The 27190-nt window shown below is 42.5% G+C and overlaps 1 protein-coding gene and 1 long non-coding RNA gene across 3 annotated transcripts; one reads left to right on the top strand and one right to left on the bottom strand.

Moving 5' to 3' along the window:
- tcf15 (transcription factor 15) lies at nt 1–22721 on the top strand. Of its 2 annotated transcripts, none has more exons than XM_008118799.3 (2): nt 1–810; nt 22127–22721. In XM_008118799.3, the coding sequence occupies exons 1-2, from the start codon at nt 340–342 to the stop codon at nt 22202–22204; spliced, it is 549 nt and encodes a 182-aa protein (XP_008117006.1). In that variant the 5' UTR covers nt 1–339; the 3' UTR covers nt 22205–22721. The 2 variants fall into 2 exon arrangements, 1 of the variants encoding a protein (XP_008117006.1); XR_507273.3 differs by lacking the exon at nt 1–810 and adding an exon at nt 16460–17348 and having other exon boundaries at nt 22127–22216.
- LOC134298552 (uncharacterized) lies at nt 4754–12679 on the bottom strand. Its single transcript, XR_010005667.1, has 3 exons — nt 8875–12679; nt 6436–6659; nt 4754–5314 (listed from the first exon to the last, which is right to left on the bottom strand). It is a non-coding gene; the product is annotated as an uncharacterized LOC134298552 (long non-coding RNA).
- Nucleotides 22722–27190: the final 4469 nt, after the last annotated feature.

The raw sequence follows: 27190 nt of genomic DNA, 5'->3' as shown, positions 1-27190 counted from the left end.
CCCCGCAGCCTTATATACCAAAGAGCTCTGTCTTTTCTTTTTTTTGCTAGTCCCATCAGACACTGGAGGAGAGGCAGCCAGAGAGGGCTGAGAAGGAGGAGGAGAAAGGAAGGAAGGAAGAGCTAGGAAAGGAAGGTGTGGTGGAGGAATTTCCCCCCAGCTGGAGGAGGAAAGAGCCTTCCTTCGCAGGAGTGCGAGGGTGGGCTGTGGCCGCTGTCCAGCTGCTCTGCCTTGAAGCTCTTTCCGTTTGTCAGCAAACAGTCTTTCTGGGGCAAGCAGTCTTTCTCCACTTCCCGGCCTTCGGGCCTTTGGAAAGGAGAGGGTCAGGACCCCACCGCCATGGCCTTCACTATGCTGCGACCCATGGCGGCCCACATGCTCTACCCAGACCTCAGTCTGTTGTCGGAGGAAGATGAGGAGAACAGGAGCGAAAGTGATGCTTCGGACCAGTCCTACGGATGCTGCGAAGGCCACCGGAAGGGGTCCCGGAAGCCTGGTCCGGTGGTGGTGGTCAAGCAGCGGCAAGCGGCCAACGCCAGGGAAAGAGACCGGACTCAGAGCGTCAACACCGCCTTCACGGCCCTCCGGACCCTCATCCCCACGGAGCCCGTGGACCGGAAGCTGTCCAAAATCGAGACCCTGCGCCTGGCCTCCAGCTACATCTCCCACTTGGCCAATGTCCTGCTCCTGGGAGAAGGGTGTGAAGATGGGCAACCTTGCTTCAGTGCCATCTACGGCGGAAAGGGAGAGATGGAGGCCAAGCAGCCGAGGAGCATTTGCACCTTCTGCCTCAGCAACCAGCGGAAAGGGGTAAGTCTCTCGACCAAGGCAGCTCCATTCTCCATTTCAGCACAAAGTGTGGTTGTCGGATCTCAGGACCTTGCCCAGGCCAAAGTCTCCTGTTTTTGTGGGCATCCAACCAGGGACCAAAGATGCAAAACATCATGTTCTTCTAGGTTCAAAAGACACTAGCTTAGATGAGAGAATGGCAGTTTGCAACCATGTGCAAAGATTGATTTATTCCTTCCTGTATTTGCTCAGGCTTGTATCCATACTGCCCTTTTTAAGAAATGACACCATATTAACTGTCATGACTCAACTGTATGAAATCCAGGGAGTTGTAGTTTTAAGTAGCCTTCTCTGCCAAAGTGTTTTGTTTCCTCGCCAAACTACAACCTCTAGGACTCCATAGCATGGAGCTGCGACAGTCAAAGTGGCGTCGAACTTCATCAATTCTACAGTGTAGATATATCCGAAGAGTATCTCTAACCACTCTAGGGCTCCTTCCACACCAGATTATCTGCTTTGACCTGGATTTTATGACAGTGTGGACTCATGCAATCGAGTTCAAAGCAGATACAGTAGTCTCACTTATCCAACATAAACAGGCCGGCAGAACGTTGGATAAGCGAATATATTGGATAACAAGGAGAGGTTAAGGAGAAGCCTATTAAACACCAAATTAAGTTATGATTTTATAAATTAAGCACCAAAACATCATGTTATACAACAAATTTGACAGAAAAAGTAGTTCAATATGCAGTAATGCTACGTAGAAATTACTGTATTTACGAATTTAGCACCAAAATATCATGATGTATTGAAAACATTGACTACAAAAATGCGTTGGATAATCCAGAATGTTGGATAAGCGAATGTTGGATAAGTGAGACTCTACTATAATGTGGATTATTTGATTTGATAATCTGGATTATATGGCAGTGTAGAAGGAGCCTGGGATTTCTGAAGATATCTGGAAACAAAGCCTGGTGAGAGAGCTGAGTATATTTATCATTGAGCAGAGAAGATTAAAAGGAAACGTGGTAGCCATGTTTACATGTTTCAAAGGATGTTAGAAAGTTGAAGATAGAACCCACACAGGCAAAGAGCAAAGAAGAGCCTTGTGAAGGCACATGTTTCTTTTTCTTATTTCATATCCTGAATTTTTCAAGCCATGGCGTATATTTTGAGAGCCTGTGGTTAGGGCCAAGGTTCAGTCTGGAAATCAGTAACTAAGTGACCAGTATCTAGGGTTGGCCTGGGTCATCTCCAGCCAGGGGATAAGGGTTTCCCTAAATCCAGTTCTGAGCAAAAGATGGGTGCAAATCTCCAGTTTAGAAAGCAAAGCAGTAGCTTGCAACAACATGCCAAGATTGATTGATTCCTTCCTGCAAATTTCTCCAGGGGAGATGTGCTCATAGAATCATAGAATAGTAGAGTTGGAAGAGACCTCATGGGCCATCCAGTCCAACCCCCTGCTAAGAAGCAGGAAATCGCATTCAAAGCACCCCCGACAGATGGCCATCCAGCCTCTGCTTAAAAGCCTCCAAAGAAGGAGCCTCCACCACAGCCCGGGGGAGAGAGTTCCACTGCCGAACAGCCCTCACAGTGAGGAAGTTCTTCCTGAAGTTCAGGTGGAATCTCCTTTCCTGTAGTTTGAAGCCATTGTTCCGCGTCCTAGTCTGCAGGGCAGCAGAAAACAAGCTTGCTCCCTCCTCCCTATGGCTTCCCCTCACATATTTGTACATGGCTCTCATGTCTCCTCTCAGCCTTCTCTTCTGCAGGCTAAACATGCCCAGTTCTTTAAGCCTCTCCTCATAGGGCTTGTTCTCCAGACCTACAGCTACAGATCTACAGCTCAAGCTGTATCCACACTGCAGAATTTTTGCAGTTTGATGCCACATTAACCACCATGGCTCAATGGTATGGATTTGCAATTTTGTGAGGTATTTCCTCTTCTCCGACTGAGAGTTCTGGTGCAACAACAACCTACAATGCCCAGGATTCCACAGGACAGGGCAGTTAAAGTGGTGTCAAACTGCTATAATTCTGCAGGATGGATGTTCTGAGTGGGCCTGCCTATGCCTCCTAATCGTTGTGCTTCCAGGGCTCATCTCTGCACTGCTTTGCATTAGAAATATAGGAACAGTTCCTTTAACTGAGGTTTCTGTCTTAATTTGCATGTGCGTTTGAATGGCAAGCATGTGGTTGATATTTACAGACTTAATGCATTCACCAATTGTCTATAAGTTTCTCATTTTTATGGACATGCTTGCCTACTTTTTAAAAAAAGATGCAGCTAAAACTTTAATTTATAAAAATCAAAGAAAGGAATTTCATATTCCAATTACAAAAAAATGATTAAAGACAGTTAAAAACACTTGAAACATATTGAAAACATGGTAAAACCAGAAGCCTTGTAATGCATCTACACTGTAGAATTGATGCGGTTTGACACCACCTTAACTATCAGGGCACAACACTATGAAATCCTGGGATTTGGAGTTTGGGGAAGTATCAACATTCTTTAGCACAAAAGGGTAAAGAACTTGTAAAACTACAGCTCCCAGGCTCAAAGCAGTGAGCCAGGGCAGTTAAGGTGATATCAAACTGCATCAATTCTATGCCGTAGATGCACCCTGAGTTTTTTTTTGGGGGGAACCCCATAATTTTTGATGTTAACAAGGGTAGGTAGGGGCCTACAACCTATAGAAGTAACTAAGAGGGAACTTCGCCTTATTGGGGACAGTTTGGGGAGTCTGGGGCTGCAAAAACAGTATTTAGGTGCATCTATACTGTAGAATTAAAGAAGCCTTGCACAGTGGTGTTGAACTGCATTATATGCGGTGTAGATGCTCCCTTAAATTGTAGACATTTGCACCTAGTGTTACTGTGTTCCAAGCTGAATGTCAAGATGAAACTCACACAGAGGGGTAAGAGCAAAGAAGAGTAATATCAAAGGCTTTCGCGGCTGGAATCACTGGGGTGTTGTGTGGTTTCTGGGCTGTATGGCTATGTTCTAGCAGCATTTTCTCCTGACGTTTCTCCAGTAGTTATCATCTGAAGATGCCATTAGCTACAGATGCAGGCATAATGTCAGGAAAAAATGCTGTCATACAGCCCGGAAACCACACAACAGCAAAGAAGAGTCTTCTAAAGTGTGTATTTCTTTTCCTTATTCACTATTTTGAATTTTTCGAGCCATGGGATATATTGAAAGCCTCTTTTTAGGACCTCAGTCTCAAAAACAGCAACAGCTGAAAAACAGAGTACTTTTGGTCATGTACAGAATGACATCCTTCTATTATTTATCCCAGGGTGACATAAGCCACTCACTGGGTTGGGATCTAGGTTTTCCAGTTCGTCTGCAAAATTTTCACCAGCAAATGCCTCTTGCTTGAAAAAGGCAGGCCAGATTGTAAATCAGGACCCTTTGATCCCCCTTACAGGGAAGGTCAGTTATGTTGTTGCCAGATGTCAGTCCTGGATAGCCAGTGGTTAGTATCCTGTGGCTGAGAGATGGTTCTAGATATTGCACTCTGGATCAAGTGCAGTCCAGGGTGACTGGAGCAAACAGGCCAAACTGGTGCATTTTGGGGAATGAAGAGAAAAGATAACAGAATATTAGAAATAAACACTGGGATCCTCTTGGCAACCTTTATCTTCGTAAGGTGACTTACTTTTGTGTGAATTGGAATTGCACAGTTGCATTATATCCATATCCATTTGAGGGCTGATATGCTGTTACATTACTGTGAGAGCCAGAATAGTGTAGCGGTTTAAGTATTGTGTGACAATTCTGGAGACCGAGGTTCGAATCTCTGCTTGGGCATGGAAATCTACTGGGTGATCTTGGGCAAGTTGCACTCTCTCAGCCTCAAAGGAAGGCATAGGGACGCCCGCTTGGAACAAATCTTTCCAAGAAAACCTTGTGATAGAGTCACCACAAGTCAGAAATCCACATTGAACTGCATTACATGGCAGTATGGGCTCTGTTAACTCAATTCAAAGCAGATATTGTGGATTATCTGCCTTGATATTCTGGGTTATATGACTGTGTAGAAGAGCCCTTGAAGGCGCAACATAACAACAGGTGTTTTACAAAGTGTCCAGTATGCATTGAGGTCTGATGCACAGCAGGATCGATGAACAACAGGATACATCTTTGCAACAACACATCCTTGCAATTCCAAGAGGAATTTCTTAGCTCCTCAACAACATAGCTTTGTATGCATAATGTTATGCAGTGTAACTGTTCATATAGGATTCTGCTGGTCCTTAGTTCTTGGCAGATGTAATGTTACATTACTTTGACCAAATATTGCCTGCATCCTTTCATGCTGAAATAATATTCCGCATGTCATGACCTGACAAGGCCTTTTTGGTCTCTGAAATGCTGACCATCCTGAGTTGTGTGCTGTCCTCACACCTACAATTGGTTTATTATTTATTTTTCCATCTCACTCCTGACTTCTGTGGATTCCAGGTGGCATGCAGGGCTCCTCTCCTTCTTGTTTTTAGTCTTGCAACATCTCTGTAAGGGAAGAAAGGTGAGGAGGTGAGGGACTGGCTGAAAGTCACTCAGTGAGTGTAATTACTTAGTACCAACTCCATCATCATCATCATATTTATGTACATTCTGCTTTCATCTCAAAGGAGCTCCTGGTGGCTCAGTCAGTTAAATCTCTGAGCTGCTGAACTTGCTGACCGAAAGGTCAGTGATCCGAATCCAGGGAGTAGGGTGAGCTCCTGCTGTTAGCTACAACTTCTGCCAACATAGCAATTTGAAAACATGCAAATGTGAGTAGATCAATAGGTACTGCTCTGGTGGGAAGATAACGGCGCTCCATGTAGTCATGCTGACCACATGACCTTGGAGACCTCTAAGGACATTACGGCTTAGAAATGGAGATCAGCACCAACCCTCAGAGTCGGACACAATCAGACATTAAGTCAGGGGAAAACCTTTACCTACCTTCATCTCAAAATTGGGACCAAGGCGGCTATTAATTTTTAAAAGTACTACAATATAAAAAGTAAATATGAAACAAACTGGGAGTCAGTGGGGCTATTTTAACACATAGTCTTTGTAGCCAGCATAGATATGGCAAATCTCTAGTTACCATGTGATGATCCATTGGTTACAACGTGTGAACCTGGAGGGGTTAACATTTCCTTTACCAACCTATACTAGTGGTTAACTTTTCAATTTCTGAATAAGAGGCTTATCACTCTACTGTTTCAGTTTGTCAGGGATAGTCCCACTTAATCCTCTGTCATCCCACTTTCTCAGCAATTTTTAAAACCTCACCATTTCATTCTCATTTCTGTCTTTGCTCTCTGCTTATCCCAGTTGCTGCAAAATGAGCATGAATTCTAGGAGGTGGTTTAGCCAGAGCCTTCCTCTGAAACAAAAATCTACACTGCCATATATTCCAGACTATCAAAGCAAATAATCCACATTGAACTGGATTATATGAGTCTACACTGCCATATAATCCAGTTCAAAGCAGATGATCTGGATTTTACATGACAGTGTAGCAGGGTCCAGAGTATACAGAATCTAGTATTCATTGGCAGTCTCCCCTCCAAGTACTAACCAAAAGGAGTTCAGGCTTGATTTGCTTTCAAATATACATTTAGCAAATGTATTACCTCTCCTCCAGCATTTAATGTCAAATGAGTTGATTCCCTTCGCATCAGCTTTCTTCACTGTCCAGCTTTCAAAAGCATGAATAGAAATGGGAAATACGATGCCATGGATCATCCTAACTTTAGTATTCCATGATATATCTTGACGCTTCGGGATCTTGTCAAGTTCCTTCATAGCTCTTTCTGTAGTCAGGCCTTTGGCTCTTGACTTGTTATAGCCATAGAGTCTTCAAATGGGATGCAACAACAACACATTTTATTGATTAGCCCATCGGCCGTATCAAAACATTTAACACATTGACATACAACATACAACCAGAAAATAAAATAAACAGTTATTCAGAAATAACTTGAATAACAACGACGTTTAAACCAAGTTTCTGCAACTAAGTTAAGGCTGGAGGGTTAGAAGCATTCCACTATCTGGGTATTTTGAGTAAAAGAGTTTAGGTGCAGCAGGATAGGAAAATTATCACTGTCAAACTTGGGCTTAACTTCCAAGGTTTTGACATATTACGCATATTGTCTTTATTATGGAACCTAAGCTGAGGTCCAAAACATACTTATTTTTAAACCAGTGGTATTCAAATGGGCCAATATGGGTTTCTGAGTAGTTGGTTGCTATAAATGTCAATGACAAAAAATGTACTGCAAAGTTGGTGCCAATCACTGCCAAAATGGGGAAAAATTTGTTGGTTCCTGACATTGCTGGTCCCTGATTTGAATTATTTCAATCGAGTGCTTCGGATGAAATTGCTTGATCCGATAGATTATTATGTTGCATTGTTTCAATGTCAAGCTTTTAGCTATTTTGAATTATACTGTTGAGCTGCCTTATGCTGGGAGAAAGATGAGAAAGCAATGAATGAAACCGCATCCACTCACTTATGTTCTCTCAAAAACCCCTTGGTAGTCATATTGGGGGATTCTGGGAGACATAGTCTCAAAAAGAAATATTTCATAAGACCCTTCTACACTGCTGTATAAAATCTAGATTATCTGTTTTGAACTGGATTACATAGCAGTGTAGACTCATATAATCGAGTTCAAAGCAGATAATGTGGATTATCTGCTTTGGTAGTCTGGATTATATGGCAGTGTAGAAGGGGCTTTAGCTGGTGGAGAGCAGAGGAGAGGAAAATGTTGAGTTTTGCCCTTCCCACTAGCCTAAAGGTGGAGCTACACTGTAGAATTAATGCAGTTCGACAGCACTTTAATTGCCACGGCTCAATGCTATGAAATAGGAGCTGCAGTGGCGTAATGAGTTAAACCCTTGTGCTGGCTGAACTGCTGACCTGAAGGCTGGGTTGCTGACCTGAAAGTTGGCAGTTCGAATCTGTGAGATGGGGTGAGCTCCTGTCTGTCAGCTCTAGCTTGTGGGGACGTGAAAGAAGCCTCCCAGTAGGATGCTAACACATCCGGGCGTCCCCTGGGCAACGTCTCTGTAGACGGCCAATTCTCTCACACCAGAAGCAACTTGCAGCATGTTCTCAAGTTGCTTCTGACTCAACAAAAAATGCTATGAAATACTGGAATATTTCCTTTGAGGCACCAGAACTCTTTAACAGAGAAGGCTAAAGATATTGTAAATGGGGAAATACAATGGAATGAACAATCCTAACTTTAGTGGCACTCAAGATTTTATTTAGTTCTTTCACAATTTCCATAATCTCATAGCATTGAGCCATGGCAGTTAAAGTGGTGCCAAACTGTGTTATGTCTATGGTGCAGATGCAACCTCAGACAAAAGCAAACTATGGCAGCCTCTCTTCGCTCATCTGTCCTTTCTCTTGCTCAATTTTGATCATCTTCTTGAGCATGATCTGGCGTTGCTTGGCCACAAATGTCTTGGTTTTCTCTTGTGAGATGCTGAGGGTATATTCCCAGACTCCGCAACTGGTCCAACATTTGTTTTCAAGTCTGGAACAACACCATGCAACAAACTCTGCTTTCTTAGTGGTCATAAAGTTAGGAACTGAAACTACAAATCGAAGCAGCTGTTGGATGTAGGGCAGCAGTGCTCACAGACTCCCAGCTCTCCCTCCCTGAAGTTCCTGACCATTTTCTTCAATTGGAAGAGAAAGGATTTTTTCCTTCTGCCTCTGGCCAAAATTCTGTTGAGACAAATGCTTGCCTAAGAATATCCCTACATTCTAGAATTAATACAGTTTGACCCCATTGTAACTGCCATAGTCCAATGTTTAGGGAGGCACCAGCTCTCTTTGGCAGAGAAAGCCTTGCACTACAAAACTACAGCTCCCTTAATTCCAAAGCATTGATCTTTGACCGTTAAACAGACCTTCCATACAGGTCACAATGTGGCATGCCATGCCAATGCACTCTTCGCTATTGGAATCCCTTCCTCCCTTCTCCAAAGCTCCATAGTGTTATTTCTGAGCATCACAGAGCTAAGGGCATTTGCAAGAATATCCCAATACGTACTGGTCTCTACCAATGGGCAACAGTACTGCCTAGGCATTGCTGAAGTGGTCATTGGTCCAGTTATGTAATGCTCTTGATGCACTTTGGTCCTTTGTTTATTGGTTCCAATGTATATTGGTCACTTCCCTCTTTCCCAATGGCATCTTTTCGGTGAACTAGCCGCTTTGAGTCTCCTTTAAGAGTGAAAAGCAAGATATAAATAAATATAATATTAAAATAATAATAATAATAATAATAATAATAATAATAATAATAATAATAATAATACACTTGGGAAGTGCCCGATGTGTGATCCAATACAACAGCCAGTAGAGTGTCTGCTGTGGACTCATCTTGTTGTGTTTCAAATAATAATAATATTTCTCATTGTAGAAGAGGCAAATCCCCAAGTGAAACCACTTTTTTGTGGTTTAAAACACAAGGCAGTTTATATGGCCTGAGCATCTCTTACCTAGAAATTCAAAATCTGATATTGTCCATGTGAGTGGCTGAGATAGTGACCCCTTTGCTTTGGGATGATTTAGTGCACACAAAATTATTTTTTAAAAAACAGAAGTGTTCCAGACATGAATCAACCAGGGGCAGCTAACGACTCTGAACAAAGGATTCCCCCAGGCAGGAAGAAGCCAGGAGGTGAAGCTATTCAATGCTAATTAAGGTGATTAACTACAACATTCACACTGGCCTCCAACTGACAAGAGTTCTTCTCTCACCCTGGACTTTCCACAGATATATATAAACCTTCCTTACTTAGTTTCTCCATATACCTCACAACCTCTGAGGATGCCTGCCATAGATGTGGGCAAAACATCAGGAGAGAATACTTCTGGACATGGTCATACAGCCCGGAAAACATACAACAACCCTGTGATCTCGTCCATGAAAGCCTTCGACAACATATTTTTAAAATTGTGCATAACATTGCCTTCCCACTATGTGCATAAGGTGTATTGCACATCAGTGAATTCCATGTTTAGACTTGGATACTATCTTAAAAGATATCTCACATTGTAGATGCAAATATTTCAAAATCCAAAAAAGCTCCCAAACTTTGGAGAAGGGATATTCAACCTGTAACAAGTAAACATAGTTTTAAAAGTCCTGTGAAACAACCACTCCCATGATTCCATAGCACAGAGCTGTGTAATTAAAGCAGTGTAGTGTAGATGCACTCTAAACCACAAGCTGAGCAAGAGTCAATAATGTAATACTGCAGCTAAGAGCCACGGTGGTGCAATGGGTTAAACACATGTGAACTGCTGACCTGAAGGTTGGATTGCTGACCTGAAGGTTGCCAGTTCGAATCTGTCAGAGCCCGCGGTTTGGATAAACACACATGCAGCGGAAGATCAATGAAGAATCACCGGCACCAATAAAGAGGCTGAAGCCTGTTTGGCTATCTAAAAAAGATTTACTAACAAACGGAAAACTCTCAAGACGATATATACAGACAGAGTGCAGAGAGCAGAGAGCAGAGGGCAGAGGGCAGAGAACGAACAGATAACACAGGGAGCTATTTATAACCACCTCTGCTGTCTGATGCAATACACAGTTAACTCTTTACACACTCGCATAGTGGACAGCAGACAGTGCATGATGCAATCTCCAGCTCATATTGCATCACTACAACTCAATTATATTTAAACAACTCTATATACAATCATTCCCACTTCAACAGAATCCGCAAGATGGGATGAGCTTCCATCTGTCAGCTCTAGCTTGTGGGGACATGAGAAAAGCCTCCCAGCAACACTTTCGGATGTCCCCCTGGGCAACGTCTCTGTAGACGGACAATTCTCTCACACCAGAAGTGACTTGAAATATGTTCTCAAGTCACTTCAGACATGATAAAAAATACTGCAGCTAAAGAAGCATGGTGATTGAAGGAAGTCCTAGATCCCTCCAACACTGCTGTATAATCCAGTCCAGGTAATGTGGATTTTATACAGCTGTGGGTCCTAGTCCCACTCTATTCTATTTTGGTCAGACTTCACCTGGAATAACCCTGTGTCCAGTTCTGGGTCACACAATCGAAGAACGATATGGATAGGCTGGAAGGTGAAAATATGCAAAATATGAATCTCTCTGAGGAGCAACTGAGAAATCTGGCAATATCTAGCTTGAATAAGAGGTTTACAGGGGACCTGAGAGTCATGTTTAAATATTTGAAAGGAGGTCACGTTAAGGAGGAGAAAATCATGTTTTTTAACATCTTGAGGAAATAAGACACGAAGTAACAGATTCAAACTACGGGAAAAGAAATTTCACTTAAACATAGGAAGAATTTCCTGACAACAAGAGCTGTTTGATAGTGTGATATTGGGATTTTGGTATAGTCTCCTTCTCTTGGGGTTTTTAAGCAGGGGCTGGATGAATGGCCACCTGCTAGGAGTGCTTTGATGGTGTCTTCCTACATGTTAGAAGGACTGGATGGCCCCGGTCATCCCTTCCAAATAGGATTTTATAAATCTAACTTTGTCCAGGCAGGAAGCAGTCAGGGTTTGAAGCTGCAAGGCTATTCAATGCTAATCTTGCTGGCCAATTGCAACATTCACACTTGCCTCAAACAGACGAGATCTTTCTCTCACCCAGGACATCCCACAGAACAGTCCAACCCCATTTGCCTAGTTTCCAACAGACCTCACAAAAATTTTGAGGATGCCTGCCATAGATGTGAGCAAAATGCGAGGAAAAAATGCTTCTGGAACATGGACATACCGCCCAGAAAACTCACAGCAACCCAATCTAACTTACCTTAGTCTTCTGTTCAAAACTCACAATTCAGGGCTGATTTCTGCAATACTGTTTGGATTTCTGGAAAAGCTTTACATGTTAGAACACTGTTCATGTTTTGGGATATTTCCTCCATACCGCATGTGAAAGCCTACCTTTCATAACTTTTTTACTCTGTGGCTATGTTACAGAAACAAAACCCTGTTAGTGGATCACCATGATGCACATTGACTACTTGGAGGGTACTTCATGGTCTAGCTGGTTTCCTGGTGCATTTTGAGGAGCATCTGAATGCACATCCATGCCCACTGCATATTAAGCCACTATTTTTGTATGATGATGTCGGCTATATATGCATTTTATTCTGTTTACTGTTTGTTCTTCAGGCTTGGCCCCATGTTAGCCACCCTGAGTCCCTTCGGGGAGATGGAGGTGGGATAGAAAAATTTATTATTATTATTGACACAACGACGTTGTATGACACAGCAAACAAGATCGATATGCTGGATTTCGTTTCACAAAATCACAAGTCAAACACTTCCCAAGTGTCTAGGACTCTGTGATGTATTTTTGGATGATGCACGCAGATCCCAGTAGGGTGGCCTTTTGCAGTTGACAGATCGTAATTTTGTCAATGTATATTGTTTCCAAATGCCGGCTGAGATCTTTTGGCATGGCACCCAGTGTGCCCATCACCACCGGCACCACCTGCACTGGTTTCTGCCAGAGTCTTTGAAGTTCAATCTCGAGGTCCTGATAGCGGCTGAGTTTTTCCTGTTGTTTTTCATCAATGCGACTGTCACCTGGTATGGCGACATCAATGATCCAAACCTTTTTCTTTTCCACAACTGTGATGTCTGGTGTGTTGTGTTCCAGAACTTTGTCAGTCTGGATTCGGAAGTCCCACAGTATCTTTGCATGCTCATTTTCCAATACTTTTGCAGGTTTGTGATCCCACCAGTTCTTTACTGCAGGGAGGTGGTACTTGAGGCATAAGTTCCAATGGATCATTTGGGCCACATAGTTGTGCCTCTGTTTGTAGTCTGTCTGTGCGATTTTCTTACAGCAGCTGAGGATATGATAAATGGTTTCGTTGGTTTCCTTGCACAGTCTACATTTTGGGTCATCAGCTGATTTTTCGATCTTGGCCTTAATTGCCTTTGTTCTGATGGCTTGCTCCTGGGCTGCAAGGATCAAGCCTTCTGTCTCCTTCTTCAGGGTCCCATTTGTGAGCCACAGCCAGGTCTTCTCCTTATCAGCTTTTTCTTCAATTTTGTCAAGGAACTTTCCATGCAATGTTTTGTTGTGCCAGGTGTCAGCTCTAGTTTGTAGTGCGGTTTTCTTGTACTGATTTATTATTATTATTATTATTATTATTATTATTATTATTATTATTACTACTACTATTAGTATTATGCATCACTCACTCTGCTGCCTTATGTATGAAGATGAAAGTCTCAAGCACTATGCTAGCTAGGATTTTCTGGTCACAACATAATACATCTGCCCATGCAGATGTATTATTTGCAGAAATATTATTTCCTGCATAGAAAATATTCCTCTCCACATGGAAAAATGCTGTTTTCCATAAAAAACAAAAGTGTGATTTTTGCACAGTATGAGTCCTAAACTGTGAAGATTTTCACTAGTGCCGGATATTCCCCACCAGGCTTCCCAACAATCAAGAAGCATGTTTCTACCCACTTTGCAGGAGTATTTTCAGTCCAAAACACACGGAGGGCCCAAGTTTGCCCATGCCTGTTATAGCCTAAAGCTGGTTTAGACACAAATTTAAAAATAATGTTGTGCATGGAGCAAAGTGTGTAGTACACTGATCCATCAGAAAGCAAAGGTGGCACTATCTCAGCTACCTTGGCCAATAATTTTGGATTGTGGAGTGTTTCGGATGTGGGAATTCTTGGGAATACTCCCAAAGCGCATAAAGTAAAAGTTGGGTTTTCTACTACGATTAGCCAAGGAGAGCATGAAATAAAGGATATATCTGGGATGTAATGAAATCGGAAATTGCTGTTGGGAGGACGGCCATATTTCAAAGGAATGTTACCGCCACATTGATTACATCTGTATTTCATTGCCGGTGGTGAGTTGGATTTCACAGGGGAAGTGAAGCGATTGCCGTTCCCCTCCTAACAGCCTCTTTTACTGGGAGAGTCGGGTGACTCCGAAGTGTGACCTTGTGGAAGGTGTTGCCGAGCGGGTCCTCCAGCGCATGGCAGGTGGCGCATCTTAATTTAGCACAGAGCGGCCATTCCAGCTGTGCGCCAGGAATAGTGAAATGCCTTCCCAACCTAATGCCCTCCAGATGTTTTGGGCTTTGGTTCTCGCCTGCAAAAATAGTAGACATTCTGGGTGGGATATGTAGTTTGGTGAAGCACCAGCATGCTTAGGCCAAGAAGGCTAAAGGCAAACTACAAATCCCACCCTAGAATGTTAAAGGCTTTGTTTGGTGAGATACTTAAATTTGCTGCAGCGCTAAAGCTCGAAAGGCCTCACCAAACTACAGATCTCAGGATTATGGGACTGTGAAGGTGCCGTCGCCAGTGGATGAGGGATTTAGATGTTCTGTTAGTACAACTTTAGTACTGCAGGTCAGAGGAGTGCACCAATTAATCTGCAGTATCTCACCAAACTACAAAGCCTAGCATGCCACAGAATAAAGCCAAGACAGGCAAAATGGTGTAACCTGCTGCAGCTGTATTGGATGCCGCCTGAGGACCCTTCTACACGAATAACAATAATAATAATAATAATAATAATAATAATAATAATAATAATAATAATAATAATAATTTTATTTTTGTACCCCACTACCCCGCCAGAGGGACTCGGGGAGGCTTACAGATATAAAACCAGCATACAGTATACAGCATACAGTAATATCAAAAACAAAAACACACAAGTAAATTTAAAAGACATTAATATATATATATATATATATATATATATATATATAAGTGATGGCATCACGGCGACCCACAAAACAACAAAACTACAGGCCCCCCAACCTCGAAATTTGACAACACAACCCATCATCCACGCCTCTAGGTTGATACAACAAAAAGAAAAGAAAAATAAAGTCCTAATTAGAGAGAGAGGAATAATTGCTTTTATCCAATTGCTGCTAGTTAGAAGGCTAAGCTCCTCCAACTTGGTCTCCTAGCAACCCAATAAAAAATAATAAGAAACACTAAAAATAATTAAAAACACTAAAAATTAATACAACAAAATACTATAATAACAGAAAATAACTAAAAATAATACAAGAAAATAATAAAATATAATAAATAAAAAGATAACTTACAATAAAATTAATAAAAAAAATACAAATAACGTCAAATAAAAATTACACAACAATTTTTAACCAATACCACCACCACTTTGCCACAGCAATGCGTGGCCGGGCACAGCTAGTGTGTGTGTGTATATATATATATATATATATATATCCTAGACAAGGCAGGTAATCTGGAATATATATATATATATATATATATAATCCAGATTACCTGCCTTGTAGAAGGAGCCTGAGACATTATTTTGGGAAATGCCCTTCTACACTGTTCTGTATCCCAGGATCTGATCCAAGGTTGGTAGAAGCTGGGGCTAACAGTGGGAGCTCAATGTGTTGTCGAAGGCTTTCATGGCCAGAATCACTGGGTTGTTGTGTTTGGGCTGTTCCAGAAGTAATCTCTCCTGATGTCTTCATTCTCTTTATTAAAGTCTCTGGTCAGATTTATATAGGCTGGATCTAAACTACGTCCCCAGTCGTGCAGCGGGTTAAACCCCTGAGCTGCTGAACTTGCTGACCAAAAGGTCGGTGGTTCGAATACAGGGAGCGAAGTGAGCTCCCACTGGGTTGTTGTGTATTTTTCGGGCTGTGTGGCCATGTTCCAGAAGTATTCTCTCCTGACGTTTTCCCCATATCTATGGCAGGCATCTTCAGAGGTGGAGAAACTAAGCAAGGAAGGTTTATATATCTGTAGAAGGTCCAGGGTGGGGGAAAGAACTCTTGTCTGTTGGAAGCCAGTGTGAATGTTGCAATTAATCATCTTAATTAGCATTAAACGGCCTTCCAAGCTTCATATCCTGGCCTGGGGGAACCTTTGTTCAGAGTCGTTAGGATGCCTGTCATAGATGTGGGCGAAACATCAGGCGAGATTACTTCTGGAACATGGCCATACAGCCCAGAAAACAAACAACAACCCAGTGATTCTGGCCATGAAAGCCTTCGACAACACATTGAGTTCCCACTGTTAGCCCCAGCTTCTACCAACCTAGTAGTTCAAAAACATGAAAATGTGAGTAGATCAATAGGTACTGCTCTGGCGGGAAGGTAATGGCACTCCTATGACCACATGACCATGGGGGTGTCTACGGACAACACCGGCTCTTCGGCTTAGAAATGGAGATGAGCACCAATCTCCAGAGACAGACACGAGTAGACTTAATGTCAGGGGAAAATCTTTACCTTTACCTTTTTACACTGCCTTATATCCCAGGACCTGATCCCAGATGATCTGCTTATCCCAGATTATCTGACAATGTAGAAGTTTATAATCCAGTTCAAAGCTGATCCAGCCATAATTATTCTCTGGGTATTTATTTTTATGTTTTCTTTCTTGTTGTCCACATTCCACATCTTTATCAATGACTTGGGGCCCTTCCACGTGGCCATATAACCCAGAATATCAAGGCAGAACAATATTCCCACAATATTTTCTTTGAACTGGGTTATCTGAGCCCACACTGCCTTTTATTCCAGTTCAAAGCAGAAAATGTGGGATTTTATTCAGCTGTGTGGAAGGGGCCCTGGACAATGAAAAGAATCAAATTTGCAGATTGGGAGGGATAGCCAATACCCCAGAGGATAAGATCAGCACCCAAAGTGACCTGAACAGATTAGAGAATTGGGCCAAAACTAACAAAATGAATTCCAACAGGAAGAAATAGAAGCTACTGCAAAAAGAAAAAAGAAACTAAAAGAAATAGGATGCATGACACCTGGCTTGAAAACAATCCATGCGAAAGGGATCTAGGAATCTTAGTAGACCACATAGTCAGTTGTGTGATGTGGCAGTTAAAAAGGCCAATGTGAATCAATAACAGCACAAAGAAGCCATTAAAATCCACAAACAAGTGGACAATTTCCACAGAAAGGAGGAAACCATGAAAATGAACAAAATCTGACTGCCAGTATTTAAAAACTCTAAAATTTTGACAGTAAATAAATAACAGCACTTAGAAAACAGGGTAATTCCAACAGGAAAAAAATCAGGGCCAGCTAACACCTCCCAACAAAGAATTCCCCCAGGCAGGAAGCAGCTAGGCATTGAAGCTGCAAGGCCATTCAACGCTAATCAAGGTGGCCAACTACAATATTCACACTTGCCTCCAACAGTTCTTTCTCCCACCCTGAACATGATTCCACAGATCAGAGTTTTATATCATTTCTTAAGTGAAAATGGGTAAGTGATTGTAAGGATCATGACCAATCACTGTGTGGCCAGCAACAATCAAGCCACCTGCTAGAGATGAAGTACTACTAATAGAGACTAAGTACATTATGTTACTTGAGGTTGGTGTTTGAGGTTGGAGAGAGTTTGGAGCTTGAATGCTGAGCTGGAATTGCTGGGGCTGATTTATCCAAGTTGGAGTTGCCGGAGGTGTATTGTTGTCATCGTGTGGAAGCAGCTGAATAATCCAAGGACTCTGCTGTATTTGTAAATACCTTTATATAAACCTTTGATTTGTTAAAGAGACAGTTTGTGTTGAGTATTCTCCTTAACCAGAGGGCAAAGCTTCCGAAGAAAGGGGGTTGCAAGTTTAGAACCCCAATTGACGGGCGCGAAAATATAAACCCCACTTGCCTAGTTTCCAACAGACCTCACAACCTCTGAGGATGCCTGTCATAGATGTGAGTGAAACGTCAGAAGAGAATGCTTCTGGAACATGGCCATTCAGCAACCCAATAGCAGCATAAACTGAGAACTTGGGTTGTGTTTCCCTGCGTGGCGAAATGGGGCTGGATTGGATGGCCCTGGTTGTCTCTTCCACTTTTAGGATTCTGTGATTTTATATTGTCCCACAGTGTCAAATTGAGTCCTCTCAGAACAGATGTGTTGGCAGGATGCAATTTGTGCAGCACAATGTGGTGTGGCTACATGCCTGTATATTCTGAATGAATTCCTTTCCTAAGAAGACCCTATAAAAGCCATGGAGTCACGTAAGTGGCACATACACACAGAGTTGTTGCTGTGTGCCTTGCAGTTTTTAACCTTAGGTGACCCAAAGGCAACTCTGTTACAGGGTTTCCTTCACAAGGTTTGTTCATGAGAGGTTTCCCATTGCCTTCCTCACCCAAGGTTATCCAGTGGTTCCCATGGCTAAGTGGGGATCCATCTGTAGCTTGGCTTGAACTTCTCCACAGTAGAGAACTGGGACTCCAAGGGGTCAACACCTATCTAATTCAGCTGAGTAAAGTTGTAATACGGTCTCCTCCAAGGCAAAAATAAGACAGAAAGGGAGGGAAAGAGGGAGGGCGTGAACATTTTATTGTAATGTGCAGCTGGACACATTTTTCCCTGCAGGAAAATAAAACGGGCAGTCGGTTTTTGCACCGTCACCAATATGGGTTTTAATCAAAACCAAACTTATTACTTGCAAGCAATATATGAGGAACGCTTGAAAGATAATGTATTTAAGCAAAGAATACAATAATTTAAAAGGCCATACCATAAAAAAAATAAAATGCGCAGTGGGGTTGCACAGTTTGTAAAAGGAACTCTAATTGGAAACAAGATTATTTTGTCAAATAAACAGAATGAATAAAAGACTGCCATTGTTTTTCAAGCTATTGCTGGTGTTAGTATGCCTTTGCAAGTCACATTCTGACTGATGGAAAGGGTTTTCTGAGCCAGATTTGTTCAGAGAGGATTTGCCTTTTCTTCCTCTGATGCTAAGAGAGTGTGGGTGCATCTGTACTGTTAAATCAATGCCATTTGAAACCAATTTAGCTGTCATGGCTCAATGCAATGGAATCTGTGCAGCTGTAGTTAGGTAAGGCACTCCAGTTTAAGGCACCCTTGTAAAACTACAAGTCTTGTTACACTGATTTTGGTACATCTACACCGGTATGTGTGGACACCCCATGGGGAAGCTCTGGAGCAGATTACTTCAGATTATTTTGCTTGGGGTAGACACAGCACAAAGCTGGATCTACACTGCCCCATATCCCAGGATCTGATCCCAGATTATCTTCTTATCCCAGATTATCTGGCATTGTAGACTCATATAATCCAGTTCAAAGCACATAATAACATGACTAAGGGAGTGCGGAGGATGCAGACTACACCGGGTGACATTATCAGAGGCGGATGACAACAAAATGTCACAAAGTTCCACAAGTTATATGTACATGTCATGGCATGCACATTGTCCTGGGATTTGTAGCTTGTTGTGGAACCAGAGTTCTTGGACAGAGAAAGATAAATATCTCATCAAACTACAGTCTCAGAATTCCATATCGCTGAGCCGAGGCTATTAATGTGGTGTCAAATTGCTACAATTCTGCGGTATGGGTACAACGTATCTCACAAAGGGAGATAAAGGGTCCTTCCACAGCACCATATAATCCAGTTCAATGTGGATTTTATGCAGCTGTGTGCAAGGGGCCAAAGATTCATCATTTATCGTATATCAGGAAAAGGAGAGATCCCTGTACATTAGAGTGTGCAATTCTTTCATTAGTCGTCATAAGTTGTATCAAATTTGTTAAATTTGAACTTACAACATGATATCCAACTCATAGGTGTGGCTCACGCCAAAAACTTCAGAATCAAAACTTGCCCAATACTTTTTCATTTGAATTGTGTAAATCTCTGAAGTCTCCCAAAGTCAGTTTCATTTTCAGCGCAAGGAAGCAAAGCAATGCCAAGAAAGCTGCCTTTCCTCTTTACATTAATGGCTTCTCACCATTGGGAGAGGGAAGCAGCAGGGAGAAAACAGAGTTCGCTGGGAAAGAGACTGGGAAAGCACAGAATTCTGGGAAATGTAGTTTGGGAAGGCCAGGAGACTTATGTCAGAGCATTCAAAAGGCCCTGCCCTAAACTACAGAATTCTGCTCAGCATCAGAAAGCCCCCATCAGAAGAGAGAAGAGATTTGTCTCTCCGTCACAGCAGCAGAGTTCCAATAAATTGTTGAATCTGCAAAGAGGAGGACGGATCGATACTTCTAGTAAGTAGATCTCTGTGCTGGACTGGAAAGGAATCCTTAAATGGAGGTTCTATTTATTAATATGAGAGACGTTCAATGAGATAGCTGTTGTTGTTGGGAATCACCCTGGACTACTCAAGTCTAAATGTAGTTAGATAGATGATAGAGTTAGATTGATGGTATCCTTTCCCTGTTTCCAAAGCATGCCTAGACAGGCTTTACTGTGTTTCACTCTATCCTGTTTACGTCACATCTCTTACTTTGAAGTTAGCAGAAATGTGAATCTCCAGGGACACTAACTTCTCATTGGTCAGAATGTCTTTTATGGCCCCAATAAACTGGACCATGAGGTTGGAACCATTTTGGTTCTCTCTTCTCCCTTTGTTCTTCAAGCTAACAACACGTCCTGCCATCTCTCCTGGCAAGATGTGACTATTTAGATGTTTGTTATTTTTCCTTTCTTATTTTTCCTTAGAAACCAGTCTAGAGTAGACTAGACAGCTCCCAAGCCTTTCTATCTACAATGGAGTTCTTTTTACCTGAATAAATACTTTTTGAACTTTTATTGAGACTCTGCAGTCCATTGCAATCCTAAATGGTCAAAGGTTTCTCTTTGCTCGCCCGTGTAAGTAACTGTTGCATTTGAAAGCTTTTGCTTTTGCTACTCTGCTGCATTTTGGTGGAACCTCCCCCAGAGAGGGTTAAATTGAGTCTAACCGCTCAGAGATTACCACAACAGTTGTGGCTTTAAAAAGCACTTTTAGTCAACACTTCTAAAAATTCCCTATAATCAGTAGTTGTATGAATATTTCTGAAACTTGGGGCTGAATGATCCCCTATTATCTTGTGTCATTGTATAGAAAATTCAAGGAGATAGCGCTTGTAGTTGTTTAAAAATGTTATTAATCAAAAGTCTGAACATTCCCCAAAGATCCATAGATAAGTGAAACATTTTGAAACTGTGGTGAATGTGTTCTACCATTGTAGCAAGTTTCACCCCTATAGCTGTAGAAATGAGGGACAAAGGAGCCCCTGAAGTTTCCCCATTTGTGCAATTACTACAACGAAAAAGTAATGAAATTTCATCACTTTTGTCATAGTAATGAAATTTTTACTAATGATACTTAAGAAACACTTTAGAAATGAAACGCCGGTGCCATCTAATTTTGTAATGACTTTGGAATTTTTTTTTTATCCATTGCACATGCCTACCATATCGTCTAGAACAATGGTTCTCAACCTGGGGTCCCCAGATGTTTTTGACCTTCAACTCCCAGAAATCCTTTTTTCTTAACTTATACATAACTCTGTATTGCAATTTGTTAAAGAATGTATATCATAGCTCCTATGGTATTTTCACTCTCTAACTATATTACATACTCATATTATTTACCTTTTGTTACCCTTCACCTAGTGCTATCCCTTCACCCCAGACCAGCCAATTACAATATTTATTTCCAAAATTCCATTGTTTCTTTTACAGGTTTTTCCCCCCTTTCCTTCTACGTATACAAACTCTATAAATTTTCCCCATACCTTCCCAAAATCATCCTTTTTTAATAACCCTCTTTTAATTTTAATCTTACATGTCAATTTATCATTTATCGCAATATCCCAAATCTCCTTATACCATTCTTCCAATTGGCACTCCTCCCTTCCTTTCCATTTTTTGGCTATTAACAATCTTGCTGCTGTTACCAAGTTGGCGATTAGTTCCTTTAACTCTTTTGATATTTGAATATTATCCCTAAATGACAACAGTGCTATTTCAGGCATTCCTATTATTTCTGTTTTGGTGATTCCCTTTATTTCTTTAAAAACGTTCTCCCAAATTTTTTTAACATATTTACAGGACCACCACATATGTATATATGTACCGATTTCCTGACAGCCCTTCCAGCACTGCTTAGAGTATTTCTTATCAATTTGATTTAATCTAATTGGTGTGAGGCACCATCTCCAAACCACTTTATAATAATTCTCTTTTATTCTTATAGACATGTTTTTAATATACGCATATTCCACATTTCTTTCCAGATTTGAGGGTGTATTTCCTTATTGCAATCTAATTCCCACATTTCTTTAAGGTGATCCTGCTCCTGCTCTTTATCTATTAGCAATTTGTAAATATCACTTGTTATACCTTTAGTTCTTTCTTTTCCTTCCCTTCCCCCCCAGGTTGGGAACCACTGGTCTAGAACAAACTGAAGGAAAAGTAGAATAGAAAAGCAATTGACAAAGAAAATAAACACGCTTTCTCCTACTTCCTTTTGTTTTTGTTTTTAGAACAGCCGCCGGGAACTTGGCAGGAGCAACTGCTTGAAGGGGAGAGGAGAGAACCATCTCAAGGTGCTGCAGAGATGACCTGAGACTGAGGCCAAGGTCTGTCCTAGAAGCCCGACCGAGGTGGGATCCGCACCTTGGACAACGGCATTTCATGTTTTCAACAGGGGTGGGACGGGGATAACGTTTAAAGATGGAATGACCCCAAGTTGACAGGAACGCCCTACTTTGTGGACTCCAGGGAGACGCAGGATGCGGTGAGAGATGCTCCCTGGTATCGAAGGGACACGGAAGAATTGGGACATGCCTAGGAGAAGGGGAATTTGGCCATTCTTAGGACATCTGGTCCATCCTCAGGGAAACCTGTCCTCCTCCGGCATCAAGCCAGAGAAGGACATTCTGAACTTGGAAATAGCAGAGGGGTGTCCATGCTGGTGGCGGCACATGGATCTCTCCTCTTTTCCAAAATGACAAAGTGGAAATATAGAGCTTTATCAAGACTCGGCATCTTTGGCTGGTCTGTATGATCACACGGTTGTAATTGTCGTTCTTTCCTTGTTCAGCAGGCTCAAAAAATAAAGTATTTTTTCCCTCCTGGTGTGAATGTCTTTTGACTCTTTGCCCTGTGCTTGGTTCAGTGCAGCTCTGTTCCCACCATCAAAGGCACAGAAATAAATAGGTCAGTTCTCCAGCAACCAGAATTGTGGGAGCTATAGTTCAAATAAGGAGCATCTGAGCTCCTCCACAGGGTGGCATATAAAAGGCATAGGCTCCACAGTTTCTAACCTGCAGCTCCCTGTAAAGCAAAGACAGATGGGGAATGCTGGGAAGTGCAATGCATCATTTGGAGGGTCATATGATTCCCATCTTTACTCTGAATCCAACATAGGTAAAGGTAAAGGTTTCCCCTGACATTAATTCTACTCGTGTCTGACTCTGGGGGTTGACGCTCATCTCCATTTCTAAGCCGAAGAGCCAGCGTTGTCCATAGACACCTCCAAGATCATGTGGCTGGCATGACTGCATGGAACATTGTTACTTTCCAGTCAAAGCGGTACCTATTAATCTACTCACATTTGCTTGTTTTCAAATTGCTAGGTTGGCAGAAACTGGGGCTAACAGCAGACGCTCACTCCACTCCCCGGATTCGAACCTGCAACCTTTTGGTCTGCAAGTTCAGAAGCTCAGTGCTTTAACACGCTGCGCCACTGGGGGCTCCTAAATCAATCATGCTCCATCAGAATGAGTGAGATTCTATCTGTTTGTATTATTCAAAAGTACACACAGAGTGCTGGTTGATGATTTCCATGTGAGTGGGTAGTGGATCTACTCCACATTTTAGTCCAAACTTTAAACCAGCTATCCAAGATGCTAAACCTATTGGAGGTTAGCTTAGAAATCTGGATAGATACTTTGCAGTTTGGTATAAAAGTTCTTTGAAGTCTCTCCCCCCCCCCCCCCCCCCCCACACACATATCCAAATTTTGGATAAAGCACTTGTATCTACATATTAAAATATCATAGAAATGGACAGAACAATTATGAACAGAAAATTTGTTTCATATACACTTTATCCACATAGCCTGAGGGTAATTGTATAATAATAATAATAAATAATAAAACTTTATTTATACCCCGCCACCATCTCCCCTATGGGGACTCGGGGCGGCTTACATGGGGCCATGCCCAGACACCATACAATATAACAAAATAAACAGCAAATCATAACACAATATAACAGTGCAAAATCATCATATATATATTACAACCCAAATCGGAGAAAACAATGAAAACCAGGGCAGGCCACATGAACACTTAATTAAAAACTCGGGAGAGAGAGACATAGGGATAAGGGGAAACAGGGAAATAAAATGGTGAAGCAGTCTAAAGGATAAAAACCAAGGGGAATAGCCAGAGTAATATAGTACATTTACTCCCCAAAGGCACATCGGAAAAGCCATGTTTTTAGATCTTTCTTAAAGGCTAACAAGGTGGGGGCTTGCCTAATCTCAGTGGGCAATGAATTCCACAGTCGGGGGGCCACAGCAGAAAAAGCCCTCTCCCTCGTTCCCACAAGACGGGCCTGGGACAGAGGCAGTGGCGAAAGGAAGGCCTCCCCGGATGAACGAAGGGAACGAGCAGGTTTATGGTAGGAGATACGGTCCCTAAGGTAGGTGGGTCCCAAACCGTTTAGGGCTTTATAGATGATGGTCTGCACCTTGAATTGGGACCGGAAAGTGAACGGCAGCCAGTGGAGCTCTTTAAACAGGGGAGTAGATCGTTCCCTGTAGCTTGCCCCAGTTATTAATCTGGCTGCCGAGCGCTGGACCAATTGTAGTTTCCGGGCCGTCTTCAAGGGAAGCCCCACGTAGAGCGCATTACAGTAGTCCAGTCTAGAGGTAACTAAGGCATGCACCACCGTGGTCAAGTCAGACTTCACGAGGTATGGTCGCAGTTGGCGCACAAGTTTGAGTTGTGCGAAAGCCCTCCCGGCCACCGCCGACACCTGAGCCTCAAGCGTCAACGCTGAATCCAGGAGGACCCCCAAACTGCGGACCTGTGATTTCAGGGGGAGTGCAACCCCGTCCAGCACAGGATGCCACCCAATACCCCGATCAGATGGGCGACTGACCAGGAGGGCCTCTGTCTTGTCAGGATTGATCCTCAGCTTGTTCCTCCTCATCCAGTCCGCCACAGCGGCCAGGCACTGGTTCAGAATCCGAGGGGCTTCCTTGGAGTTAGATGGAAATGAGTAGTGGATTTGCGTGTCCTCTGCGTAGAGATGGCAACACCCTCCAAAACTCCGGATGACCTCTCCCAACGGTTTCATGTAGATGTTAAATAGCATGGGGGATAAAATAGACCCTTGCGGGACCCCACAGGTCAATGGCCAGGGGTCCGAGCAGGTGTCCCCCAGCTTCACCATCTGGGAACGACCCTCCAGGAAGGACCGGAGCCACTGCAGAACCGTGCCACCGAGCCCCATCCCGGCGAGCCTCCCCAGAAGGATACCATGGTCGATGGTATCGAAAGCCGCTGAGATGTCCAAGAGAACCAGCAGGGTCACACTCCCCCTGTCCAGCTCCCTGCGGAGGTCATCCACCAAGGCGACCAGAGCCGTCTCGGTACTGTGCCCAGGCCTGAAGCCAGACTGCGAGCGGTCCAGAAAATCAGTGTCATCGAGAAATTCCTGGAGCTGCGTGGCAACCACCCGCTCCAGAACCTTGCCCAAAAACGGGAGGTTGGAGATTGGTCTGTAGTTGTTACAAATAGATGGATCAAGCGAAGGCTTTTTTAGTAGTGGTTTTACTACCGCCTGCTTAAAGTAGGATGGAACCGACCCCTGAACCAAAGAAGCATTTATTATGGTCACAAACCAATCCAACAACCCATCTTTGGCCAGCTTGACCAGCCAAGAGGGACAAGGATCCAGAGCGCAGGTGGTCGCCCTCACAGACCCAAGAATCCCCTCCACGTCATCAGGAAGAACAAGCCGGAAAGAATCCCATAAGATCGAACAGACAGGTACACACAATATTGTTAAGAATTTTGTGCACAGAAAGAATTTTGCATACATTGAATCTTCAAAAAACCATCATTATAATTATCTCAGTTTGTCATGTGTACAGTTTTGTATTTTGGAATAATTTGGATACAGGGATGCTCAACTTGTATGTATTTATGTATGCATAGTCATATGTCTGTGTGTGTATTATTATGTACATACCATATACTATAATGATCACTATGTGTTTTACATTATTATACATTATATTATCATGGTATGTGTGTGTTTGTGTGTGGATATGTATGTGCAAAGTATATTTATCTCTATCAATATGATTTTTTACCCATCTCTCCTCGTGGTTCAAGGCAGGTAACAGCATAGTTAACAGACACAAACACTGCAAAAATTATATATATATATATATATATATATATATATATATATATATATATATATTAGGGGCACCCGATGGTGCAGTGTGTTAAAACACTGAGCTGCTGAACTTGTGGACTGAAAGGTCAAAGATTCAAATCCGGGGAACTGATTGAGCTCCCAGTGTTAGCCCCAGCTTCTGCTAACCTAGCAGTTCAAAAACATGCAAATGTAAGTAGATCAATAGGTATCGCTCCTTCGAGAAGGTAACAGAGCTCCATGCAGTCATGCTGGCCACATGACCTTGGAGGTGTCTACGGACAATGCTGGCTCTTCAGCTTAGAAATGGAGATGAGCACGAACCCCCAGAGTCAGACATGGCTGGCCTTAATGTCAAGGGAAAACCTTTACCTTTACCTACTATATATTACATAATCAAAAATACTGTAGAGTACTCAATAAGGCCCCATCTACACTGCAGTTTGAACTGAATGCAGTCAAACTGAATTATGTAGTCATTGTACACCAGGCATGCGCAAACTTTGGGACTCCAGATGTTTTGGACTTCAACTCTGGCTGTTAGGAATTGTGTGAATTGAAGTCCAAAACACCTGAAGGGCCAAAGTTTGCCTATGTTTGGTGTAGGCTCATATAATGCAGCTCTAGCTGCATTGAACTGACTTCTATGTCTACACTGCCATATAATCCAGTTCACTGCCATTAATCTGCATTCTGAAATGGCATTATATAGCAGTGTAGATGGACCCACTGTCTTGGCTTCTGCTTTCTTCAGTGGCTGAAAACAAAAGTGAGCTGCATCCAAAGTAGCGTTTTAAAGCACTCTGTTGCCAATGTTTGTAAGTGGATGATAGGATTACTTTTTATCCTCTAGACTGAGCCCATGTGGTGCTAAGCCCTTAACTCTCAGAGTCCAAAAGCCTCCCTTGAAGCCAAAGTGATGAGCCTCAATTCCAAACATTAACTGGCTCCAGACATCACTTGTCAAGAGTGTCATTTCTCTCTTTTTAAATCACCTATATATAGATAGATAGAATGAAGAAAAACAAATCCCCCGCAGTGCACTTTCACAGGAACAAATCTTCAGCTTTGCAGGCGAAACGAGGCCACGGATCTCCAAGGAGCGTGCAGCTTCTCTCTTTGCCAGGGAAAGGCTGTGCATTCAAGGG

This window comes from Anolis carolinensis, chromosome 4, assembly GCF_035594765.1.
Source record: "Anolis carolinensis isolate JA03-04 chromosome 4, rAnoCar3.1.pri, whole genome shotgun sequence".
Taxonomy (NCBI): domain Eukaryota; kingdom Metazoa; phylum Chordata; class Lepidosauria; order Squamata; family Dactyloidae; genus Anolis; species Anolis carolinensis.
The sequence above is the reverse complement of the archived record's forward strand: the minus strand, read 5'-3'. Positions and strand labels throughout refer to the sequence as shown.

Excerpts from the sequence above, each read along its gene's own strand:
- tcf15 (XM_008118799.3), top strand. The coding sequence starts at position 340 with ATGGCCTTCACTATGCTGCGACCCATGGCGGCCCACATGCTCTACCCA. Across the intron at positions 811-22,126 it reads TCAGCAACCAGCGGAAAGGG|AACAGCCGCCGGGAACTTGG; the intron begins GTAAGTCTCTCG and ends TTTTGTTTTTAG.